This window comes from Bos grunniens, chromosome 21, assembly GCF_055505025.1.
Source record: "Bos grunniens cultivar Pamir isolate PY7600 chromosome 21, Bosgru_T2T1.0, whole genome shotgun sequence".
NCBI classification, from domain to species: Eukaryota; Metazoa; Chordata; class Mammalia; order Artiodactyla; family Bovidae; genus Bos; species Bos grunniens.
In genome coordinates this window covers 47,465,308-47,481,156 of record NC_141185.1, presented here as the reverse complement: position 1 = coordinate 47,481,156, position 15,849 = coordinate 47,465,308, and the positions used below count along the sequence as shown (strand labels likewise).

Sequence of the window (15,849 nt, the reverse complement as noted above, 5' to 3'; positions counted from 1 at the left end):
ACCCCAATGTTCATTGCAGTACTATTTATAATAGCCAGGACATAGAAGCAGCCTAGATGTCTGTATGTGTGAGTCACTAAGTCGTGTCCGACTCTTTGCGACCCCATGGCCTGTAGCCTGCCAGGCTCTTCCGCCCATGGGATTCTCCAGGCAAGAATACTGGAGTAGACTGTCATTCCCTTCTCCAGGGAACCTAGATGTCTATTCACAGATAAATGAAGATGTGGTACATATTTACAATGGAATATTACTCAGGCATAAAAAGGAATGAAATTGGATCATTTGTAGAGACATGGATGGATCTAGAATCTGTCACACAAAGTGAAGTAGGTCAGAAAGAGAAAAACAAATATTGTATACTAACATATATGTGCAACCTAGAAAAACGGTACAGATGTACCTATTTGCTGAGGAGGAACAGAGATGCAGATGACGAAGACAGACATGTAGACACAGGCAGGGGAGAAGGGGAGAGTGGAACAAATTGAGAGAGTATCACTGATGCATATAAACTACCACATGTAAAACAGATAGCTAGTGGGAAGCTGCTGGAAACCAACAGGGAGCTCAGCTCGGTGCTCTGTGATGACCTACATGGGTGGCATGGGTGTGGGGTGGGAGGGAGGTCCAAGAGGGAGAGGATATACATATACAGATATGTATATATACACACACACACACACACACACACACACACATATATATACACACACATATATATGTCCAAGAGGGAGGAGATACATATAGCTGATTCACTTTGTTGTACAGCAGAAACACAACATTATAAAATAATTACATCCCAACAATAAGGACTTCCTTAAAGCTCAAATGGTAAAGAAACCTGCCTGTGATGCAAGAGACCAGGGTTCAATCTCTGAGTTGGGAAGTTCCTCTGGAGAGGGGAATGGCAATCCCCTCCAGTATTCTTGCTTGGAGAATTCCATGGACAGAGAAGCCTGGCGGGCTGCAGTCCATGGGATCACAAAGAGTCCCAACACGACTGAGCGATTGACTAACACACACACACACTCCAATAAAAATTAAGTAACCCTCCAAAATTTTTCCTCTTCCAACTATATACTTGTGTTTGAGACCAAAATTTCCCTATATACAACTAAAATGACACATGGCAACAGATTAAATACAGAGGCAGACAACAAAATTCAGTTATTACAACAGATACTAAAGAGATTAGCAAAAAATGTAGACGAATGCTCACTTTTCTCACTCATTTTTTTTGTTTTGGGAAATATAATTATTAATACGTAATGGATTTGTTATTTTTTAATGACTAGTAGATAAATGGTTTCAGTTTAAATTTCTAATGGTAAGTATTAGCAGATATGATCCACATGCACAAAAGCTCTTGAGGCTCTCAAAATTTTAAGAAGTGTACAAGAATCCTGAGATGAAAATGCTTTGAGAACCACTGCCTTATGGAGTAGCTGATCAAATTTGCACTTTTCAAAGATCTTTTAAGAACATCTCAGAAGGAATGCAAACATCCTGAAAGGCTCAAGAAAACATCTATAAGATTCGACAGGGCACAATGAACTTGGTAAAACAAACAAACAAAAAGTTCCAAAATAGAATGTGAGAGAGGAGAGTTTCATAGGATGTCAGAGCTCAAGAATTTAAGAGAGGACTAAAGGGTGAGGTAGTCAGGACTGGAGGAGGGTTACTCTGTAGGAAGCTAAGGAAAGCCAGTGAGGCTGGTTGCTGGAGGAGGCTGCTGAACCAGGAAGATGTACTGCTCTCACATCTCTCTGAATGTAAGAGAGACAGGACCATGTTCACCGACAGAGATGAACCATGTGGTAGGGACAACCGACCCAGAGGTCCCTAAGGTATCAGAGAAGAGGGACACCAGGACACAAAAGTGCTCTTTGAACAGGGATGAGGACACTCCTTCAATAGCCAGAGAAAAGAGACAGTAAAGGAAGCTCAGCCCAAATAGAGGGCAAGAATAGGGCCTCTAATGCCAAGCGCCCAGAGCCTTCTGATTCTTCTGTTCATCACAAGAATGGAACCTCTCTCAGTCTCATTACAAGAGACGCTTAGCAAAACTGAAAATCCTTCCTTAAGCTAATGTTTAACAAGGTACTAGGACTCAAATCAGGATCCCAAACTACGAACCTCCTCTTCCTTCTGCATCAAGGCAGCCTGAGAAACATGAGGAGGACAGGAAAGAGCAGGTCAGGGAAACACTCTGTAACAACTCTGAAGCTGTGGGGGAGCCTCTTACAAGGCAGGGGAAGACTGTTCTCAACATCCTCTGAAACATCCAGAAGCTTTAGCACTAAGAGAACCTCCGGAACTCGGGCAGGGCACTGGGAGCAGGAACAGCAGCAGGATGGTGGAGCTGGCGTAAGCGCCTGACCGGCAGAGACAAATTCAGCCTCTTCAAGCCCAGAGTGCCAAGGGAAGTTTGAATTTCACCTTAAAACTCCTGTATTTAATCAGTAACACCTCAGTAGTTACTCTGTGGAGGGGTGGGCAGGGGGTTAGAAAGGATACAGGCAAAGACCCTCTGATCCAGAGCTCACCATTCAGCTTGGGAGATACAACTACACATTAAGACCCAAGGACCAAGGGTCTGAGGGATATGTCTGGGGAACAATACGGCCATTAGTATGGCGTAGCTCCACAAAGAGTGGTGGCTGTGAACAGGCAGGAATAACTAAGGAGGAAGGCAGGAAAAGCAGACTGAAAATATTCATCCAAGGGATACCTGAACTAGTGGCAGAAATGGGAATGGAGAACAGATGAAAGGATCCATGGGCCAAGAGTTAAATCACATCAAGGCTTTATTGTTATAGGAGCTGGGGAGAGGTTTCTGAAGGAAAGCTATAGGTATTTATTTACCTAGCATCCATCTGTACTGGGGCCTTCGGGGTTAAAAGGAAAAAAAAAACCCAAAACACTCAAACACAGTTCTTTCCCCCAAGAGGACACCAGCATCTAGTCAGAAAAAAAAAAACACTCGTAATTGGAGGGAACAGAATTAGATTAGCCCCAGGAGGAGAAGAAAGGGAAGACGTTGGCTGTTTTGAGATCGTCTGCATTTAATATGCCTCACAAAAACATTCATTCAGTAGGCTGATCAGAACCATGGTTCTTGAGAACAATCAGGACTATAAAGAGCTCAACCTAAAACTCGAAAAGCAGTGCTACAGGAATACACAGGCCCCTGTGAAAGAGTACAGAAATGAGCAGTAGAATGAGCCACAATGAATGTGGGCTTCGGGGGCGGGGGGTGTAAGTGCCAAGACAAGAAAAGACCAGACAGAAGAGAACTAGGAAAAGGAAGCCATTGAGTCTTAGGAACCAAGTGGAAATTTTAAGTAAGATGAGATAATCAGAGACCTACATAGCCAAGGACAAGGTGCGTGAATTCCAGAAACACTTGTCTGGAAATAGAGAGACCTGGGTTCCAGTTTTGGCTCTATCATCGCCTCACTGTATAAATGACCCTTTTTCATTCTCAGCTTAAATCTCCTCGTCCGTGAAAATAGTGAGACACTATCATCTGGACTTGGTGTCAACTCAGAGTTATACCAGGGAGGCAGAGAGGTCTCCAACACCTCCTGAGCTTTAAAATAATTCCAAAATTACAGCTTAAAAACAAAGTCTCCGGGGAAAGGGCAGACTCAAGAGACAGATGGTGTCAGATCCAGAAGCACAAAGCCAGAATGCAGAGAGCACAGGTGTTAAGCAGTAAGAGATTAAGTGTTCAGTCAAAAGACACCAAAAAAACCCAACCTGCCCTTCAAGGTAACTTCTTTGCTTCCACAAGGGGAGAGCTACTCCCACACCTCATCAAAGAGACTTCAGGCCATCGTGCTAAACCTGTCAGGATGGGATCTTTGTCAGCATATTACGCTGGCCAAGAATAAGGAAACCAGTAGCACTATTGAAGTCAAGTTACTCCCAGAATCAGCAGCTAGATGCAACTGTGACCCATTTTTAGCACACAAATCAATCTTCAGATCTGTCCTCTGGGAATTCTCCAGTTACTTCAAGGAAAGTCATCACAAAATGCCTTAAAAATCACAAGAGAGTGTTAATTCACTGTAGGCGAAAACAAAAACGGTACTCTAACCATACAGGAATACTGAAAACTAAAGCAGAATGCAGAGGCTATACATGCCTAAGCGTTCTTCTGCATCACTGAAAGCAAAGCTCAACCTTACTTAGTCAGGAATATTACCTCCACACCTGCGTTACTTAAAATTGCATTCTACTGGGTTGGCCAAAAAGATGATGTTGCAGAAAAACCCAAACTTTTTGGCCAACCAATATATTAAGAAAACAAACTAATCCCTAACAAGAGCCTTTTTAAATCCCAATAACAAAACTGAAAACTATGCCAACAATGTAAAATTAACACTCTCAAACTTGGAAATGGCTTTTTATGGGAAATCATATAATTTTCCTATAAGAAATATGAAATGTTTACTTATTATATATACCTTCAAGTTCAATTGTTTCAGCCAGTTCACTGTAATTGAAAAATGCCTCATTTTGGCGGTCCTATCTTGAACATAAAAATTTCCAGCATTTGGAATCTGTGCGCTTACAGAGGATGACAAGCTCTCATGCAGGAATAACTAAAATCAGGCTGCAACACTGGCAGGAAAGAAAACAAAGAGCATTCCCAAAGCAGCAGGTGTGGGGGCAAAGGAGGTGCGGCCAGCAGAATGCAAATACTGAAAGGGTGCAATCAGTGTCTCCTGGTTTAATTCAAACAGAGACGAGCAAAAATTCTTTATGTGACTTCCTCCACTCCAACCTCTTAGCCCAACCCTCTTTCCTATCCCGCATCCCTTACCCCAGGGCTTTCTGGCAAGCTCTTCCCAGAGTCCATACAGCTTAGATACTACTGCCCAGGAAAAGGAGATTTGCAGAACAGGATGGGATTAGCACAGCTCTGCCACAGCAGAGAAAATACCTTGCTATTTGATCTCATGATTCTCTTACTGCCTCCAACCACGAGCTACTGAAGACAGCAGCCTAAATGTGAATATCTGGGTTTGGCATGTATCTCTATCCCAAACTTTAAAGGCAGAAATACTACCCACTAATTAACCTGCCCTTTAAACAAACACATAACAATTTTAGGAAACAGTCATTTAGCTGAAAACAATAAGAAACTCTGCACAGTTATTATCTAGCAAATAAACACTAAAATTCCAGTGCAGACCTACTCCAGTCATCTCACCTTTCCCCTCCAACACCAGATTCACAACAGTGAATTCATGGCTGAGTGGCCTGTAAAGGTAACTAAAAAAGCAGGAGGGGACAGGAACACTTTAAAGTTTTCATCTTCCCCAAAACTTCCCAGTTCACAGGTTAAAAAGAAAAGTTATCTGGTTTGTATTTGAGTCTGCATTCTCATGGAAAAAATTCCCTTTGGCAAGTCTCTGAACATTGTCTTTACTTCTTTATGTTTAAATCCTTTGGGAATAAGATACAGAAATAAAGGCACATATCTTTTTACATCTGCCAGTGTGGCTTATACACTGCAAGAAGGATTCTAACTTGTCCAGAATGAAACCCCAGCCCCTCATTTCTGGTACAAGAGCTCTTTTTATGTCCTAGGAGCTTATTCCAGATTTTACCACGCACTGCTAAAATCCTTATTAATTCTTCCTGGGAATCTAAGAGACAGGATTATGGGAATTTTAGCTAAGAGAGAAAAGCTAAGATTTAATAAGCCCCATTCTACTTTTATAACTCTACAACAATCATATGATTTCAAATACGTTTTTTCTCAGAAGGAAAAAGGTGGCTGAAATTTAACTGTCCTGAAAGAGGACAATCTTTTGTGCAGAGGGCTAGGAGGGTCACCCCCACAGTGGGAGGAGCCTGACTTCTCCAGACCTCTGGTGCTCTCAGAATCGGCTAAACTGCTCTGACACATATCATGGAATGATAGACACAGCACATTCCTCCTGACATCAGCACCACAGCACTAATGCTCGGAAGACCCACACTGACTTCCACAGCAACCCAGGTTCCCTCCAATGCAGTTAAAGCTCACTCTTGCCTATGAGTGAGACCAGCCCATAGACCACTACCTTTTCTGTACAATATATACCACCAATAACCCTCTTGACCCCTCTAACATACTAGAATACACACAGTATCATAGGCTGAACTACCGCACCAGAAAGACCTAGGTTCACACAACCAGTTTTATCACTTGGTGGCCTTGTGATTTGATTTCTAAGCCTGTTTCATCACCTGCAAAACGGGGAGGGGGAAATCTAAAAGAGACCTTTTGAGACAAAGATCCCAAACTAGCTCTCAGGTTAAATACAATCTTCAGAGACTTTGATTCATCACAATGTTTTCAATTTTTTAGTTGTTACATTTATGAATTAAGAGACTGGCGGCTTAGCTAGGAAAAAACAAAAGATCCATGAACTCTGGCCCCCCATTTCTACATAGCCAACAACCAGCTACTGGCTCTCCTTTAAGCAAATTCTGTAGTTCAGGGGGCACTGCTCCTCTTTCTTTCCCTATACTCATTTATGTTACCTCAGGCCCCTGGAGGGATTTGGGTCTGTAGCCCATTTTAATTTTTAAAAACAAAATAAATAGCTTGGGTGACCCCATGAAAATACTTACAAAGACAGCTATTATCATTAGCCTGGAGTCTTACTGCTGTGATCACCTTCCTCCACTTCCTGCCTCACAGACACTGGAAAGCATATCACAGCAAAGACAAGACCATAGAACCCTGCCTTCACTGAGTGCCTAAAGGCCCAATCCAAGCTGCTCTCTGTTTCCACGATCCCTCAGCACACACACTAACTCTCTAACCTCCTGCCTGCTGCACAGGCTGGCACAGATCCCCTTCCCCAAAGGGGAGCCTGGCCAGGAAGATGTTCCTAAGGCCACCCACGGGAGAAGGGAAAGCAAGTATTTCCACACGGTTAATACAGAGTGACTTACACACAGGGCAGTCAGCTTCACATCCTGCTTCTAACATACTGAACATGTACTGCGGCCAGACCACTGCTCAAGCTTAGATTACATCACCGTGGCAAGAGCCAAACTCTAGAGCAAGGGGCTCTGGGAACACAGTGTCGTCCCAAGCAAGCTCGAAGAGGAGGGTTGGCCCTGAACTCTCCTGTCCCGGGGGGGTTGGGGGTGGGGGTGGGGGGGGTGGAAGCCGACAGCCCAGAGCTCCGCGGAGCTCCAGAAGCAGAACTGCCTTCCACTCCCCTTCCACCTACGAGCAAAACCAACCAACCAGGGAAACCACCGCCAGCCCGAGGTTTCCAAGGTTTCCTTCCGCTTGTTTGGATGTATTTTTGTTTTTAGCCCAGCGTGGGTCCCTAGGCTCAATCACAACCTGAGCGTTAAGGGTGCACACCCTCCTCAGGAGACACTCGCGGCCAGCTAGCACATGTCAGCGCTGTCACCTGGGGGGCAGACCCGAGGCGGGCAGTGCACCTGGGGCTTCAGCTCCAACCTGCTCGCCCCTCACCAGCACATGACGCTGGCCAGCCGCGTACTCAGGTGCCAGCAAGAGCGCGAGGCGGCTGATCGGTAGCCAGGGAGACCAAGGGAGGCAGCTGCCAGCAAAACGCAGCGCTAAGCACAGCCCAGCCCGGCCTGCGGGACGGCTGGGGGAGGGTGTCAGGCCTCCGCGTCCCCGCCCCCCACCCCCACCCCGGGGCTCTGAAAGCTGCTGTCCCAAGTCCTCGTGCTTCCCACCCGCCTCAGAAGGGCAACACCGTGCAAAGGGGGGTAAGGCCTGCAGGAAGCTGAGTGCCACCAAAAACTAACCCATGCACGCCAGGACTTGCTCCTGAGCCCCAGGTTTGGCTCGGACTTCTAGGTCCCCGGGGTGGCACTGAGCCACTTACAAGAACCCTGGCCTGGACCCTGGGGGGATGATGCAAGAAAGTCAGGGTCGCCTTGACTGTAAACACCACCCACACGAGAAAAAAGCCAGAGAATGGGGCCACGTGGTACAACCCACGGGGAGCAAACTCCTGGGTCTGCGTCCCCACTCCCCCCGGGATTCCAGGCAGGCAAAGGCCTTCCTAACCCCTGACTGGCCAGGCCAAGCAATCCGGCTGTCCCCTAAGGCAAACCCGGGACCAGGGCGGGGCCCCACGCCAAGCCCCCCACGCGAGTCTGGGCACCTGGCCCAGTCCAGGGCTGAGGGGAGAATGACAAGGCCAAGGTCACTTGCACGCTTCTCCGCTACCTAGAGAGCCCGGGTTAGGAAAAAAAAGTCTGGCGCGGCCTAGCTTGGCTCCACGGGCGCCTCCATATCCTGCAAGACCCATGCCTATGCCTCCAGGACCCAGCTCACCTGCGCGGCTCCCCAGCTCCAAGCCGCGCCGCACGTGCAGGTCAACCCACCCACTGGTGCTGGACCCCACCTAGCCAACCCTGCCCCAGTATTCCACCTCCAGCAGAACGTGTGAAGCCACGTGACCTCCTGGGCCGGGGAAGCGCGTGCAGAAGGCACGAGGGGCCTAATCCCTCCGCCTTAAAGGAGCCGCGCCCACTGCCGTCGTGGCGGTCTCCCGTGACCCGGGGCCCTGCGCGAGGGCCTATGTCGCCTGCGGCCCGGCCCCGCCCCGCCCTCCCCCGCTGTCCACTGGGTACGAACGAGGCTCGCGTGGGACGTGGCGAGGCAAGTGAGCTCCCGGCGCCGGTGGCTTCGGCTCTCACGTGCGACGGCTGTGGGAGAAGGAAAAGTTCCGGGCGCGGAGGCGCCCTTCCGTCCGGTCAGCTCCCGTCTGGACATACACTCGAGGCCGACGGGAGTCTGCAGCGCAGCTCGGAGGCCTCACCGGCCGCCCCCGGAGGGCCGCGGCGCCTTTAAGCCCAAAGGCCCTGAGTCACGAGGAGGCTCCCTACCCCTCCTTCGCCACACACCCCTCCACGAGGCCCCACGCCCGCAGGCACGTGACCCGTGCCCCGCCCGGGACTCGCGCGCACGGGTGGGGGCGGGGGAGGAGGGGACCGCGGTACCGGCCGAGGCTGCGCGCGGACCGTTAGCTACCGCGGCCCTGACCGCGGCCCCGCCCAGCCCCGCCCCGGCGGGCGGCGGGCAGCTCTTACCAGTGGAAACGCCATGGGGATGGCGTGGCCCTGCGGGACGGACGGACCGGCCGGCGGGCGGCTGACCGGCTCAGCGAGGGACGCGCAGACACGTGGGCACTATTTTTGCAGCGAGCCGCTCACAGCGCCGCACTCGCGGCCGCTTATAAAGCCCCGCCGAGTCGCTCCCCCCACCCCCCCCCACGGCCGGATGCGAAGCACCTGTGTCGGCCCCGCCCGGGGCCCCGCCCCTTCCAGCAGGCCGGGCCGAGGGCTCAGCCGCCCACCCAGAGCCGGGCGCCCAGTTGGGGGCGCGCTCGGCACCCCGCACCCTGCCCCCCGCCCCAGGAGTTCAGGGGTCCAAGTGGAGCATGCCACTCACCTAGTGACCCTGATCACGTCCCTTATCTCTTAGGGCCTCAGTTTATCCCTTACAGAGCGCCATTTACAAGCCCCTGCGACGGGGCGGCAACGCGCTTTGTCAATAAAGCTCTCTTTACGGTGTCCAAGCTCCTTTTCTGCCAAAGAACCCCTCCTTGGAGACAGCCTGCGCGACGCGCCCCTGTCCAACCCCACTCCCCGGTTCCAGCAGGCGTGCTCACCTAGATCGGCTGCTTCGTGTGCTGGACCGGGGGTGGACTGCGCGGGCGTCAGGGGATTCCGGAAAGTTCCAAGGACATCAGGGATCCCCTTATGGACTGTAGTTCCCCGGGAAGCCGCTTCCGACGCTCTTTCCAGACTGCGAAAGGAAAACTTCCTGGAGAGTGGAGGAGGGACCCGGCGGTGGGGTCAGACTGTGGTCAGGGAGGGCGTCTTTGGGGTAGGAGCGGACCCCGGGCTGAAACCCCGGGCAGGTACGGAAACGGAGGTGGCATTCCAGGCAGAAGGGCAGGCAAAAGCTGAGAAAGAGTGCAGAACAGAGAGGCTCCTGACCAGGGCAGAGGATAATGCGTGCTGATACCGCAGGAGGCAAGCTTGGGCCCAGTTCGTGAAGGGCCTTTATTTTGCAGACATCTGGGAACTATTAAAAATGGTGAACAGGAGAATGATAGTATCAGATATCTTTTAAGATGTTACTGCAGACTTCGTAGAGGTTTGACAGTGAAAGGGGAGAAATAAGGGACTGTGGTAGGGAGAAAAGGGATGGGCGTTGTTGAGCCTAAGTGTTCACGTATATTACCTCAGCATCACCATCATACTATTTTATAAAGCACTTACTCTGCTTAAGGTTCCTCCTGGCAGTTGGGGAGACAGGTCTGCTGCCTTCCTGGCAGGCTGATGAGGTTGGCCTGGATCTAATGGATGAGGGGAGGGAGTCAAGGTCTAGCTTTTTGTGGTGGGAGGATTAATGGGAGAAAGGGTAGGAACAGACGCTGGAGTAGTAAGTCCACAGAAGGACTCAGAGTGACAGTGAGAGCTGGCCAGTCTCCATCCGTAGAATGTCCCCGTGCAGGAGCTCCCATGGGTTGCTGAGGTTCTGGGCAGAGAGGTGATGGCGGCAGGGGAGTGCAAGAGGGGACCCTGGCACCCCCTAGCCATAAACTGCTCCACTCTCTCTTCCCCTTCAGAGGGGCTGCTTGAGCGTTTCCCCCTCCCTCCTGAAGATGCCCCATTTCAGCTGCCCAGGAATTCCCTGCCTCCTGGTTTAGTTTCCCTGGAACCCTCCCACACCAGCCCTATCTGGAGCTCTTCCTTCTCTACGAGCAACCCACCCACAAGTCCCACCCTGGCTCACAAACAGCGTAGAACAACTCATCTGAGGTGATGTATCTTGCTTGTCCTCTCAGGGAGTGCCACACCCGGATACCTACAGCACAGGAGCCAACTGAGGGTGTATGGCAGCACCAGGAAGGCCCCAGTTACATCTAAGGAGGATTAGCTGATGGATGCTGTGCAGGAATGACATCTCAGCCCGGCCGAATCTTTCAAGACAAGCTGGAGAAGCAGTTTTTGTGTTTTTGGGGGGTTTTTTTAATGTGCAATCTTCCTAATTTTAAATTTGGTCATTAATTCAAAGAATCAAGCCCAGCCTATCCAGGGGCCTCATGCAGCTCATGCTTTTTCTTCCCTGACCCAAAGCTGAGCAAGAGAAGAACCGGAAACTGGAATAGTGCCCAAGGCAACAGTACCTGGGAGCTCTTTCATATTTTAAAACTCCCAGCTGTAAGAAAAGGAAGGCATCTTTCAGGTGTCTTGGAACAGAAATTTGTGCTGCATAAAATCCCTCTTGTTAAAACTTTATGTTGCAGTAATAATGAGAATACAGTTGACCTTGTACTTGACTGAGTACTTGGCCTGTGCTTGGCACAGTTCCAAGTGTTTCACCTGCATTAACCCATTTAACCCATTTGCAGACAAGGAAACTCAAGCTCAGAGAAGTAACTAGCTTAAGGACTCCCAGTTAGAAGTAGAAAAGTGAGGACTCAAACCCAGGCAGTCTTCTGGCTTCAGAGCCTAAAGCTTTAACCAGATAAGAACAAAATGTCCAGCACCCTTACATGTGTACTACCTTCTGACTGACCCCAGAGCGCAATGTAGGCAATGAAGGAAGGGGTGGGTGCATGCACATATACTCATGCGTTTGGTGAGTCCTGGCTGCCTGCTCTGACTTGGCCAGGCTTGCAGGTTATACAGGAAGAACAGTACCCCTGACTAGATGCCTGTAGTACACAGGGCCGGGTGCGGAAAGAGGCAGAGGTAGAGGTATTACATGACTTGGTCAAGTCCCCGCAGCTGGTCACTGAAGTAGCAGGAACAAACAGGCAGCATTATCCATTCTCCTAGTCAACAAATAGCCTTTGAGCCCAGCCATGCCTGGCACCATCTCTGCAGTCAAGCCCCAGATTTATAACACAGGTTTTGAGTGTAACTGTAATTGGCTGGACTAAGTTTTAAATGCATGTACCAGGAGGGAACCTGGTATTCTTTTATATGCTCAGGTGTTTGGTGCCTCCACAGCAGGCAGAGAGCTAAAAGAAGAAAAGAGACTGCAGGGAGAAAATAACTTTCCTGGCTGGAAAAGATCAGAAGGGAGATTCCTTTAGGAATTCAAGACCACAAAGTAAAGTAAGCATATAGTGTCTACTCAGCTTTTGCCAAGCTCTTTTGCTCTGTGCAAAAGAAACCACTTTGTTTTTTTTGAGTTTTTTTTAATGCCCTTTTAAGTGGAATAAAAGAAACTAGATCAGCCCCACCTTTCATCATACACAAATGGAAATTTTAAGTGGGCTAAAAAAGCAAATGTATACAGCATTACTTGGAAATTTTTTGTTGTTCGGTTGCCAGGAAATTTTTTTAGAAAACAATATTAGGAAAATATTTTTATTACACTGGAGTACAGACAAGATTTGTGAATGTGGAACAAGCACAGAGTATAAAGGAAAATTGATAACTTTGACCACATTGGAATTAAAACCTCTGGGTTCTCAAGTTTAAAACTTGAAAAGTCATACACTGGAGAAAGGTATTCGCAATATATGATCTACAAAGGACTGGTTTCCAAAATATGTGGGAACTTCTACAGTGAGGCAAATAGAAAAATAGACAAAAGATGGGAATGGGCCATTGACAGGAGTGGAAGCGCAAGCGTCCAACAAACCTATCTCAAGATGCCTACACTCACCCACAACCAAGGAAATGCAAATGAACACAGAAGGATACCATTCCACACTCCCTGGACAGATGCAATAAAAAGGCTCACTCTCCCGGCGGCAAACTCACTGCCAGTCAGGGTGTAAACTGGTTCAGCCACTTTGGTTGTGGGTTTTATTTTCTACATTTTTCAAATCGATGGCTAACCCACATACAGAATGCACAGAGTACACAGTCTTTGGTATCCAGTTTGATGCTTTTTTCCTACATATACACCCAGGTAACCACTACCCACACCAAGGCATGGACTCCTTCCAGAACCCCACAAGGTTCCATCATGCCCCTTTCCACTTCATCCCCTTCTCCTTGAGATAACTAATCCTGTAGTCACTTTTCTCACAGATTCATTCTGCCTGTTTTAGGACTTCATCTAAATTTTTAGCTTCTTTCATTCAACAGGATTCATCCATGTTGATGCAGGTAGCAGTAGTTAAGCCCTTTTATTGGTAAGTGATATTCCATTGTATTGCTATGCCATATTTGCTTCTCCATTCTCCTGGTGATTGGCAATGTGAATTGGACTATTATGAATGATGATACCATGAGTATTCTTGATGTGAAGTACAGCTACCCTGGAAAGCAATTTGGCAATGTTAAGTTGCAGGTGTGTATGTGCTACCGCCAGGAATCCCACTCCTGGGGTAACGTGTTAGAGAAACTTGCCCACATGTTAAAGAGGCAGGAGTTGAGGTTAGAAGTTCCGATAGGTGTTATTCAAAATTGCAAAAATAAATACCTTACATACCTATCGACAGGAGAATGGATTGATAAATTATGGTCTAGTCATACAAAATGGCAACCCACTCCAGTACTCAACTTGGAAAATTCCATGGACAGAGGAGCCTGGTGGGCTACACTCCATGGGGTTGCAAAGAATCAGACATCACTCAACAACTGAGCATGCACACACATACACAATGGAATACTGTATATAAGTAAAAGTACTGAAATAAAGCTAATCGTATCAACATGGATGACTCATACACAACATTGAATGAAAAAAGCAGAATGTAGAAGAATACATACTCTACGATGCCGTTTATATAAAATTGCTAAACAGGCAGTATATTACAGTCACAAAGTACAATATATTGTTTAGGAATACATCTGTATGTAGTAAAAGTACCCCAAAATGCATGGCCTTGATAAACATAATAACATTTAGAACACTGATTTATTCCAGGTGGGGAGGGAAGGGCTCTTGAGACGAGGAATCCAGTGGGTATCTGCTGAATTGATGAGTGCTTTAGTTCTTAAACTGGGTAAGCAGACACAGGTGGTTATTTTACTTTTTAAACTTGAAATATAATTGTTTAAGGAGATACAGGGATGGGGACAGTTCAGGGCAGAGGTGTGCTGGTAAGTGTTGACAGTTGGCCACAGGGAGGGGAGTGACTTGCAGTATTCACCAATTTCTGTGGCATAAAGACCATGCGTGCAGCTAAGAAGCTTCAGTCATGTCTGACTCTTTGCAACCACCATGAACTGTAGCCTGCCAGGCTCCTCTGTCCAAAGGATTCTCTAGGCCAGAATACTGCGGTGGGCTGTCACACCCTTCTCTAGAGTATCTTCCCAACCCAGGAATTGAACCTGTGTCTCATTATGTCTCCTGCATTGGCAAGCGGGTTCTTTACCACTATCCCCACCTGGATAGTGGCTGATTTCAACCTGCCAGTGTGATACCAGCGGATGCTCCCAAGCCGGCTCCAGCACACCACTGACACTGAATGTGGCAGAAGTTTGCTCCAAAGGCCAGAGCTGGGAGCCCAGGCTTGCTCTGAGGACGTTTCCAAAACCCTAGGACCTGGGTCAAGGGCTGGATTGTATTCATGTACGCTGTTAAGTTATCCAGAAGTGAGGCTGGTTAGAACAACAAATATTCATTTTCACACAATTTCTGAGAGTCAGGAATCCAGGACGGACTTATCTGGGTGTTTCTGGCTCAGGCTGTCTCCTGAGGTTGCAGTCAAGCTCTCAGCCAGAACTGCAGTCATTTGAAGCTTTGCCTGGAGCTGGATCTGTCTCCCAACTCCACCCACCCCAGATTCACTTGGTTCCTCCTTACAGGGACTGCTCCAGGGGGCTGCTAAGATGGAGGTGAGGGGAGTGTCATAAGCTCATCTCCAAAATAACAGACTCTGGCTTCTACAGTATTCTGTTGTTTACACACGCCAACCGTGATGAGATGCAGGAGGGGATTACTCCAGGCGGCAAATGCCAGGAAGCAGAGATCACCAGAGGTTGGCTCACTCATTGGTCACAGTGGGAGGAGAGTGCTGGTTGTCATGAGATGCTTGTAAAGGGGTAAGGGGATGCCTAGGGTCTCAACGAAAGGAGAGACAGGAACCTGAGGGGCCCTCCCCCTCATTTTATAGCTGAGGAGACTGAGGTTGAGGGGTTTCCCGGAGCACGGGGTCTCCGTCTGGCCTTGGTCCAAGTGAGAAGGACCATGCCTCATCGTCTCCCTGCCTGCCCTCTGCAGGTGCAAATCAAGACCTCCATCAAGGCCACCTTGCCCACGAGTTCCTCCTTAGAACTGTTTCCTCACATTCTCCCTCAGCCAAAACAAGACAACCCCCACTTATTTCCACACACCTCATCCCCTGCCACAGGGACCCCAGAGAGCCCCATATGGTACCATGTTGGCATTACCGGACACAAGTCTGTGCTGGCCTTCTGGGATCCCACTGCCATTTGCAGACCGGGGTAGAATCGTTTCAGAGCTCTGTGATTGATCTCTGACCAAAATATCAACGCTGCTATCTGTTTCTTGATCTGAATACTAATTACATGGGTTATTCGGTCTACGAATAAAGTTGTTTTTTGTTTTTTTTTACCTAGTCCCAAAGACAGGGACACGTGTCTGGGAAGATCCCAGACAGAAGCATTTTGCTGAGCTGTTAGCAACCTTTATTCTTCAGGTACCACTGGGAAGTACCACTCAGGTGGACTCACGGGCAGATCTGAAAAGGGACTAAAGTTAGAGTCCCTGGCAGCAGATAAGAAGTGATATTCAGGGTGAAGGTGCCATTCAGGTAAGTAACCCCCAGCATCGCTCACCTTCCTCCACACCATGCCGAGGCCCAGAGACGCCCAAGCATCCTTGGTAGTCATGGGGCCATCAGG

General features: G+C 48.6%; 1 protein-coding gene and 1 long non-coding RNA gene across 37 annotated transcripts in view; one reads left to right on the top strand and one right to left on the bottom strand.

The window, feature by feature from the left end:
• The window catches only part of CPEB1 (cytoplasmic polyadenylation element binding protein 1), a 108,370-nt gene extending 99,156 nt beyond the window's left edge, over positions 1-9,214 (bottom strand). For 13 of the 36 annotated variants that reach the window (XM_086364392.1, XM_086364413.1, XM_086364397.1 and 10 more), the window contains exon 1: positions 9,094-9,214. Coding sequence is in view for 13 of the 36 variants with exons in the window: in XM_086364387.1 (XP_086220513.1) it covers positions 9,094-9,108 (15 nt within the window). In the remaining 23 variants the exon portion in view is untranslated. Of the gene's footprint in view, positions 1-8,335; positions 9,071-9,093 lie in introns of those variants that run through there. The other 23 variants (XM_086364384.1, XM_086364386.1, XM_086364381.1 and 20 more) reach the window with 18 other exon arrangements.
• A 171-nt stretch (positions 9,215-9,385) lies between these two features.
• On the top strand, positions 9,386-11,313 carry LOC147349598 (uncharacterized). Its single transcript, XR_015150034.1, has 2 exons — positions 9,386-9,926; positions 10,860-11,313. It is a non-coding gene; the product is annotated as an uncharacterized LOC147349598 (long non-coding RNA).
• Positions 11,314-15,849: the final 4,536 nt, after the last annotated feature.